The sequence below is a fragment of the Haliotis cracherodii genome, unplaced genomic scaffold (genome assembly GCF_022045235.1).
Source record: "Haliotis cracherodii isolate W230 unplaced genomic scaffold, xgHalCrac1.p SCAF_9, whole genome shotgun sequence".
Lineage (NCBI taxonomy): Eukaryota > Metazoa > Mollusca > Gastropoda > Lepetellida > Haliotidae > Haliotis > Haliotis cracherodii.
In genome coordinates, this window is record NW_027266343.1 from 13,266,583 (window position 1) to 13,275,985 (window position 9,403).

The 9,403-nt window shown below is 36.9% G+C and overlaps 2 protein-coding genes across 2 annotated transcripts; both read right to left on the reverse strand.

Moving 5' to 3' along the window:
- LOC139451736 (M-phase inducer phosphatase-like) lies at positions 1 to 1,364 on the reverse strand. The gene is made up of 5 exons (XM_071233050.1): positions 1,305 to 1,364; positions 1,026 to 1,187; positions 750 to 877; positions 375 to 492; positions 1 to 168 (listed from the first exon to the last, which is right to left on the reverse strand). Exons 1-5 carry the CDS (start codon positions 1,362 to 1,364, stop codon positions 1 to 3), a joined length of 636 nt encoding a protein of 211 aa, XP_071089151.1.
- Positions 1,365 to 1,432: 68 nt separating this feature from the next.
- Positions 1,433 to 9,202, reverse strand: LOC139451737 (M-phase inducer phosphatase-like). The gene is made up of 6 exons (XM_071233051.1): positions 9,143 to 9,202; positions 8,866 to 9,027; positions 8,601 to 8,728; positions 8,234 to 8,351; positions 7,864 to 8,027; positions 1,433 to 1,550 (listed from the first exon to the last, which is right to left on the reverse strand). Exons 1-6 carry the CDS (start codon positions 9,200 to 9,202, stop codon positions 1,433 to 1,435), a joined length of 750 nt encoding a protein of 249 aa, XP_071089152.1.
- Positions 9,203 to 9,403: the final 201 nt, after the last annotated feature.

Consider the following 9,403-nt stretch of genomic DNA (forward strand, 5'->3'; position numbering starts at 1 on the left):
TTACCATGGAGACATCTTAAGCGGAGACGAATCTATTATGAGACGTCGACTGCGCATGCTCTGTTTTTCTCCTGCTGTCCATGACTTGGACTTTACTCGGAAGTGACGTAGTTGTTTGGAGTAATCCTGGTGCAGCATGGGGACATAGTTTCTTGGATTGCACTGAGACTGAAAGTTATAAGAAAGTATTTATTACCATACGTGTGACACATGAATGCACTGATAACACAACATTCTCCCCAAAAGGGTAGGACAGATAACTTTAAATTTAGAATGCATATTAAAATGATTATTAAAAGGCATACATTTGATTAGAGACTCATTTACAATATCCTACAAGTAGTCCCGTTAATTTCGAACATTCGTCAACCTACCTGATGTTGTTCATAGAAGGCCTTGTATCCGCCATCTAACAGGTATACTTCCGGGTAGAAGAGGAAAGGGTAACGGTCACTGTTCTGCTTCCGGTCAAGGTTTCTGAGAAGTCTCAATCTGTATCAGAAGATATATAATTGGAATAATTGTTACATAAGGTAAAACAAATGCAATTATATTGGGTAGTACAGTAAACCTATGACCGTATGATCTTTTACGCCGACTGTTTCAAGTGCTAAACGCGAGAAACAACGTACAATGTATTAACAATAGAAACCGCAAAATCAATTTTCATGTGAACAATGATGTTAACTTTTAACTTTTGAGCCTTTACGCCAACAGCAAATGTGTTTTACGTAAGACAAAATACGTACAGTTTCGGGCCTCTCTCTGATGAAAATTCACAGTGGAAAACCAGGATGTTCCGTTGAGTGGAGTCCCTCCCCTGTAGACTGGTCACTAAGTCTTTGATCAGAGCGTGGGTGTGAAGGTTCTCGGCACCCTGAAGTAAATAATGTAAGAATATAAGCTCAGTAAACTCTTATTAATATATTGGCCTAAATTTTTATAAAAGTACAATGCAAAGATATAATATGAACAAACAAACATTGATTACATTCTGTTATAGAAGCTTAAAGATAACAGCATACCTCAATGTGACCACCTTCATACTCATATGGGTAACGACAGTCAATGATCCTGTAGCTGGAAATGACGTCATCGTACTCTCCTGTTAGAAGCTGACTGACTGTATGTGGAGTCACAGATTTGAGATCCTTGTGTCTGCCTTGTGTAGTTGGGAGACTATGAACCTGAAAACATAATGACAACTTGAAAAAATGTGGAATTCCTTCTCATTCTAATAGATTAAGCAATTCAGAAGATCTATATAATCGATATTAGAATGGAAGGATGAATCCTCAACTAACCTCTGAACCATCACCGATGAGATCAACTTCATTTTGCATTTTGTCGACTGCCGTCTTCATGACCTCTGATGTTACTTCGGCTTGGAGGTTATGACCACAGCTGGCTATTTTTTGTTTCTTGGTCTGTCTCACTTGAACATAATAATCTCCGTCATCGCCATTGTCACGCTGTCTCTTTCCTCCGAACAGTGACTTCCTTGTTCCATGGAAACCCGCTTTCCTGTGATCCAAAGGTTGTGGGGATACCTGATGAAGAAACATGCATACAGTAAATTTCAGTGTTGGCTTAACAATTACATGTAAAAGCATCACATTTCTTTTTTGAAACCGCCTCATCCAACCCTTTAACTATCCATTATCCATATCCATTACTGCATATATATTTCTGTCTGCTTTATGTATTTAAGAAGTAGCTGTTCTCTGTTCTATTATACACAATTCGACAAACCTCACTGTCACTGCAAAGTGATTCAAAGCCACTATCACGTGAGTCTTCATCTTCGAAAACAAGGCTCTTTGGGATAAAGACTTCTGGTAAATTCTGACATTCTCTTCTCGGCATTGTGGGACAGATTTCTTCAAACAATTCTGAATGTTAAGAAAGTATATTTATGATCATGTATGTGCACGTTATGCAGTTTGCAGGTGAATGATGATGTGTCTTGCATCTGTTGTATATAAACCTGTACTAAAACAACATATTTACATAACAAAGACAGCAATCGTTGATCGATTGGGCGACCAATCGATCGCACTTTCTTTATTCTATTTAATGAAAACTTATGTAAACATTAACACATTAGAGCAGATCGGTTAAGAATGTTGGCTTGGTGTGAAAATGCGGGATCGCTTGCGCCCCCCTGTAGGTATGGAACTACCTAAATGAAGGTGTGAGGGGGATTATCCCAAGGTAATCACCAGGTAGGACATCAAATGTACCGTTAACACATGTTTTGATAAAGCAGGATTCAGTTTGTTGTGGTCGTGCGCTGAATGACAATTTAGGACGATTTGTATTTACATGGCAAACGAGATGTTTCATCAAGGTGCAATGTGGCTGTGTTAAGATGTAAAGTAAGCAGGTTTATCAAGGGCCAGTTAGAATGATCTGGATTAGGTGGACTAGATTCATGTTTGTAGAGAATGTCTTGTCAGTTACGTGTCTATTGATCTTGAAAGGGAGGCACATGGAAAAAGTTATTGGTTTTCTGTTTAGTGTGTGTGTGGTTCTATGGCAACTTTAGCAGAAACAATAAAATGATTTGACTTTATGAGGTTATTACTGTCTGTATGTTTTCTTGTTGGACGTTAGAATAATTATACAAGCACGATTTGATAGTGGTTCAGATTTTATTAAAGATAATTTATGATTATTGAAATGTTTTCTGTGACTTTATTTTATTTGAATCTGGTATTCGGCTCACAGTCATTTACAGTAGATTTTGTGCTTTAGCCTCAGTCTTATAACAACGCTGTGGTAATACCACGAATATGCCACCACGAATGGGTGTCAAATATTGTACCAATATAAGGAATGGAATTTAAGATCTTCAGCATAGTGATCAAACGACTTGATATAACGATCTAATGGCATTAAGAACATCGCTGGCTGTTTCAAAAATGTTCACCAAATATAATCCATTCATGGCTATTTCCAGCAAATAAAAAAACTGTCTAGATCATTTACCGTTTGGTTGCGAAACCGTTTTTAATTCACAAAATATATATATATCAATATTCATTAACAAATTAACGTGTTAATAATTAAAAGTAAATTGCTTCAATAGACATAATCTTCCTTGTTACGTCTCGCATGTGACTAATATAACCTAGAGTCTTGAACGATTCCTTGCAATGTTTCCCAAATGACTATCCACTCGCGATAACAAATGAGTTGAATATTTAATAATTCAACAACTTGTTTGGTAGATGAATGGCATTTGCTGATGGATGGAAAGCCCAAACAGCACTCCCGAGCAACAAAATTGGAAGACTTTTGACATGAAATATATGTAACAATACCTTCGTTGGCAAATTATCAAAAACATTATGATGATTTAAGGAATACTACTACTTTTCATCCATGATCCTGAGCACGAAAAATGGACCCCCAGAAAGTTTGGGATGAAACTATTTCAAGAGGATTTCCATTCAGAAAGAATGATTCGTAGCATTGTAATGTGTCAGCCATTCTGAATACAATTTCCTTCATCGTATCAAGATTTATTGTTAATTTCAATTTATTGCAGTACAAAACTACTTTGTCTCGACTCTTTTATAAACTTAAAACTGAGAGATCAAACAATACAATGTCACATAAATAACTCAATAAATTCTAAATTAATCCTGCATATGGTCTTTCAACAATATCATTAACAAACAAAGAGAAAAGAAAAGGTGATAACTGGCACCCTTGACGTACGCCAATAAACAATAAAGAAATGTATATCCATTCTTCACTGAAATACAAGCTTGAACTTTTTCATACACGCTTCTTAACAATCTAAAGGTCTTGCCTTTGACATTTCCCAGCACAAGTTTGTAATAAAACACCTATACCTGTCTACAGAGTTAAAGGCTGACTTTAAATCAATAAAGGCGCAATACAACTGCCCATTATATTTATAGGTACTTATTAATGATGGTGCTGAGAACAAAAATATCATTGTGTGTCTGAAAACCATAACTTACCCAGCCTGCTTATGAATGAAAAAATGTTCCCGCTTGGCCCAATGATTTCATCTATTAATAAAAACCTGAGAGAAAATTTTACCCGAAACTTCAAGCAATAGTCAATAGTTTGGTGGACAGTCAGATCTACCCTTCTTATAGAAGGGAAATAATAACTCAGTTGTACCATTCGGGTGGATACATACCTGTAGATAAAGATTTTAGCCGATTAATACTTAATTATGGTGCATTTTTGAAATTTCAATTGGAATTCCACTATATCCGGGAGTTTTACCAATTTGCATATATTGAATTGCATCAATATTATCTTGATACCAGATTTCTTGATCCAAATCATCAAAATACTTTTTACAAGTTATTAAATGCAGAACTGAAAACTATGAAAATCATTTTATTCACACTAGAACGAACTTACGGAACATTTTATCGCCAGATTTGACTAACGCAGGTTCATATGATATTTCAAACGAATTATTAATAAAATTGATGATTGTGCACAACAATTTTACTTTGAATGCGACTAAAACTAAGAGGTACTGACTTGAATGTCTAGATCTGCAAGTACTGTAGACACATCTGTGAAGACCCTTCTTGTTTCCGTGGTTCGGTATGCGAGGACACTGCTCATTGTTTCTTAATATGTCCAATTTATAGAACCATAAAGATCAAAATCATACTTCTATACCATGGGATAGTACATCTGTTTGGCATCTTATGGCACTTCCCTAGAAATCGGAAACGTTAAAACAAACAATTTTGGCATCTGTTTGTGATGCTATTAAACAAACAAAAATATTTTCAAATTGATCATGAACCAGTTTATATAGCCTATTACACCCCCCGACACACCTTCATCTTATCCATTGGCGTTATCCCCAAGTTATTGCTACCTTTACTGTATTTCATTTTCAATTGTACGTATTACTCGGAAAGTATTCATATAAGTCGCACGACTTGTTTTCCAATCCATTCCGTGTAAACGTATGGAAACCACAAAGGTTCATAAAGTCTTAAAACGTAAGTTTAAGAAGAAATTTCAAATTGAAAAGGTATCTATTTCATGTAATGTAAGTACCCAAATTTGGTGCCAGGATCACTATTGTCCAGATTAGTGGATTTTGAACATGTTTTCGATATCATTCAATTTCTCCAAAGGACTGACATTGCATATATTATTGTAGCTCAACAGGTTCCTATACTATGAAATCGTTTTGTATAGCAAACCTGTCCAGCAATTGATGCTATTACTTATAATGTTTCAGCAATGAATCTTTTGTCCCAAACATACAGAGAATAATTCAATGTAACACCTGATATAACAGAATTTTTAAGTCTCCCAACCGAGGTTGGGATGCACTTGTTACTGAAGTTACTTGTTCAGATTTGAACCAATTAGTAATAACACATCTGCATTTTTTTTATATTCGTGATAACATTTTCTGGTATAGATTCTAGTTCTTTTTTGGGTTAAGTCCCATCTGGGATTCAAACCCACACTCACAGAGTGAGGCACTTAATCGCCAGCACACAAAGTCAGCGATCTAAATGAAAGTCCGACAACTGGAAGTCTAGATTTAGACTTGTTAGAGGGGTAAAAAAAAGTAGCTTGATCAAGTGATCTTGAACAGTTGTCGGACTTTCAATTTGTGGAAGCCTCGGTGGCTGTGTGGGTAAGATCGCTGAGCAAAGAAAACACTCGTTGATTGATTCGTTACCCAATTGATCGTACATTGTCTATATTGGTTAATGGAAGTAGTATAAACATTCACACATTAAAGGAGATCAGTTAAGTATGTGGGCTTGGTGTGAATGTGCGATCGCTTGTGTCCCCCGTAGATACGTAGCTACCTATACGAAGGTGAGAAGGGATTATCCCGAGGTAATCATCCAGGTAGAACTTCAAATGTACCTGCAGCCCATGTTTGGATAACACAGAATTCAGGTCGTTCTCGTCGTCAGTTGAATGGCAATTAAGGATTTTTTTTATTTATTTTGTGAACAAGACATTGAATGCGAGCTCACTTTCTGCATGTATTCCCGACCAGCTGGATTAAGGTGTAAGGAAAGCATGTTTATTAAAGGGAAGTTACGGTGATCGGGATGAGCTGGATTAGACTAATGCTTGTAGAGTATCACGTTTACACAAAGTACGTAACACATCGTGAAATATAGTGTATTTCTTATTGGTTTCTTGTCTCCTGTTCCATTGTTTGAACATGCATTAACACTTCACTTGCTGACTGAAACACACAAGCGTCATAAGAAAATTCTGCTGGCCCAATGTACGATTCCGACTATACCACAAGCATGCGTTTATGAATAACTATCATGGTGATGATACCAGGTGTTCGCGAAAAGGTGGGCGTATCCTGCCCCACCGGTGTCACCGTCACAAACACTTCACTGGTTCAGTGGCCTAAATTCCGTTTTCCGATAAATGTAAGAATATTCACGTGTGATATAAACGACGTTAATTGGCTATTCAATGAAGTCAGTCAATGTTCAGTTTACAGCTTTATAGATTCAGATTACAGATCTGGTGCTTTGGCTGACAGTTCTTCACGGCATAAACATTCATGCATTCTGAAACATAACGAGGGATGTATTTCAAGTCAGTCTGTAACCTCGAAACAGATGTTTAATGCTTTAACCACGTGCACAGCATTACCGTGGAGTCTTGACACTCAAATGACAAGAGTTTTTCCCAAGTGAGTTATGAATGCTACACCAGTCCATGGATATCCTAATACTTTGGAACCAAACGGGAGATTGGGCAAATATGAAAATAACTTCATTGTTCAATGGTGTAGCAAATACCTCCGAATATGACCACACTGCCAGTTTATATTGATTTGTACTTTTTAAATCCCCTATAACATTTATAGTAAATATCCTTATAAATGATTTATATATCTTTAACACATGAATATTACTTTCTACAATGTGTATGTTCTTTATAAGCATTGTAGCTGAATGATACTAGAACCACGTGACTGTCTCAGAAGTATTTTGTATCCTCCCCACCCCCACCCATCAGTCTGTCTGTTTGTCCCACTCTGAGATTTTGAAGAAAAATATAGAAAACTAAATGGTATACCATAACATCATTTAGATCAAGACAAATTATGACACATTGTTATTTTCACTTCAGTTTGCTAAACTGAAAATATATATACTGCCAATGATACACATTGTATTCCATATTCTTCCCTTTTTATAAAATAACAATTAATAATTCTAATTATACGCCTGTTATTTTTCTTCATGGTCTCGTAATCTTACTTTATTCGTTGCTTATCTAATACATAAACCACGGATCACTCAGATAAAAATCAAAATCTATTGTATATGTCCGGATGTCAGCTTAATGTGGGGTAAAATCCCAATAGGCGTTGGTGATGTACATTTAATTACCACTTTGGTGAAAGTCACGATGACGACTGGGGCACAAGTGTCTCTTAGCGCGAATGTCGACTTGTGCAAGTGGCTCCTGGACTTCACCAGATTCACGGCACATTCGATCAAATATATTGAAATTGTAATTCAACTAGACAAAGAACAGAGACACACCATCGATTAAGAAGAACGTTTGTGATCTGACGTGTGAGAGTGAGGGAAGTGAGGACACTAAACGAGCTGAAGATAAGTATTTATTCATATCATACAAAGAAACAGTCGATAACAAGACGGTAGCACAGTGTGGTTGACATAACAAGTCAAGGTATGTGTAAAGTATTCCGTGATTACCTCAACATTAAGGTAGCAACATAATCAACAATAACAGTGGCAATAAACAACAAATATCTGAAATCCAACACTCGGACGACAGGTGACATTTCACATTTCAGCAATTCATATTCCAGATTACCATGGAGACATCTTAAGCGGAGACGAATCTATTATGAGACGTCGACAGCGCATGCTCTGTTTGTCTCCTGCTGTCCATGACTTGGACTTTACTCGGAAGTGACGTAGTTGTTTGGAGTAATCCTGGTGCAGCATGGGGACGTAATTTCTTGGAATGCACTGAGACTGAAAGTAATAAGAAAGTACTTATTAGCATACGTGTGACACATTAATTCACTGATAACACTGCATTCTACCCAAAAGGGTAGTACAGATAACTTTAACTTTAGAATGTATATTAAAATGAATATTAAAAGGCATGCATTTAAATAAGGACATATTTGCATTTTCCTACAAGTAGTCCCGTCAGTTTCGAACATTCGCCAACCTACCTGATGTTGTTCATAGAAGGCCTTGTATCCGCCATCTAACAGGTATACTTCCGGGTAGAAGAGGAAAGGGTAACGGTCACTGTTCAGCTTCCGGTCAAGGTTTCTCAGAAGTCTCAATCTGTATCAGGAGATATATAATTGAAATAACTGTTACATAAGATAAAACAAATGTAATAATTTTGGGTAGTGCAGTAAACCTATGACCGGACGATCTTTTATGTCGACTGTTTCAAGTACTATACGCAAGAAACAACGTACAATGTATTAACAATAGAAGCCGCAAAATCAAATTTTCATGTGAACAATGCTAACTTTTGAGTCTTTTACGTCAAATGCAACTTTGTAGTATGTAAGAAAAAATACTTACAGTTTCGGGCCTCTCTCTGATGAAAATTCACAATGGAAGACCAGGATGTTCCGTTGAGTGGAGTCCCTCCCCTGTAGACTGGTCACTAAGTCTGTGATCAGATCGTGGGTGTGAAGGTTCTCGGCACCCTGAAGTAAATGATGTAAAAATATATGCTTAGCAACATATTGATGTCAGTTTTTTTAAAAGTATTATGCAAAGATATTACATGAACAAACAAACATGGATTACATTCCTTTATGCAAGTTTAAAGACAGCAGCATACCTCAATGTGACCACCTTCATACTCATATGGGTAACGACAGTCAATGATCCTGTAGCTGGAAATGACGTCATTGTACTGTCCTGTCAGAAGCTGACTGACTGTGTGTGGAGTCACAGATTTGAGATCCTTGTGTCTGCCTTGTATCGTTGGGAGATTATGAACCTGAAAACATAATGGCAACTTGAAAATGTGGATTTCCTTCTCATTCAAATAGATTAAGCAATTCAGAAGATCTATGTAATCGATATTAGAATGGAAGGATGAATCCTCAACTAACCTCTGAACCATCACCGATGAGATCAACTTCATTTTGCATTTTATCAACTGCTGTCTTCATGACCTCTGATGTTACTTCGGTTTGGAGGTTATGTCCAAAGCTGGCTGTTTTTTGTTTCTTGATCTGCCTTGCTTGAACAAAAACTCCGTCATCACCATTGTCACGTTGTCTCTTTCCTCCGAACAGTGATTTCCTTGTTCCATGGAAACCAGTTTTCCTGTGATCCAAAGGTTTTGGGGACACCTGATGAAGAAACATGCA

Bases quoted from the DNA above. Each gene is read 5' to 3' on its own strand.
- LOC139451736 (XM_071233050.1), bottom strand. From the start codon at position 1,364: ATGAAGACGGCAGTCGACAAAATGCAAAATGAAGTTGATCTCATCGGT. The intron at 493-749 runs GTACGTATTTTG...CTTCTGATACAG, and splicing joins TCAGAGAGAGGCCCGAAACT to ATTGAGACTTCTCAGAAACC. The intron at 169-374 runs GTAGGTTGACGA...TATAACTTTCAG, and splicing joins CCTTCTATGAACAACATCAG to TCTCAGTGCAATCCAAGAAA.
- LOC139451737 (XM_071233051.1), bottom strand. From the start codon at position 9,202: ATGAAGACAGCAGTTGATAAAATGCAAAATGAAGTTGATCTCATCGGT. The intron at 8,028-8,233 runs GTAGGTTGGCGA...TATTACTTTCAG, and splicing joins CCTTCTATGAACAACATCAG to TCTCAGTGCATTCCAAGAAA. The intron at 1,551-7,863 runs GTAATCTGGAAT...TTTCTTCATCAG, and splicing joins CCGCTTAAGATGTCTCCATG to GTATCCCCACAACCTTTGGA.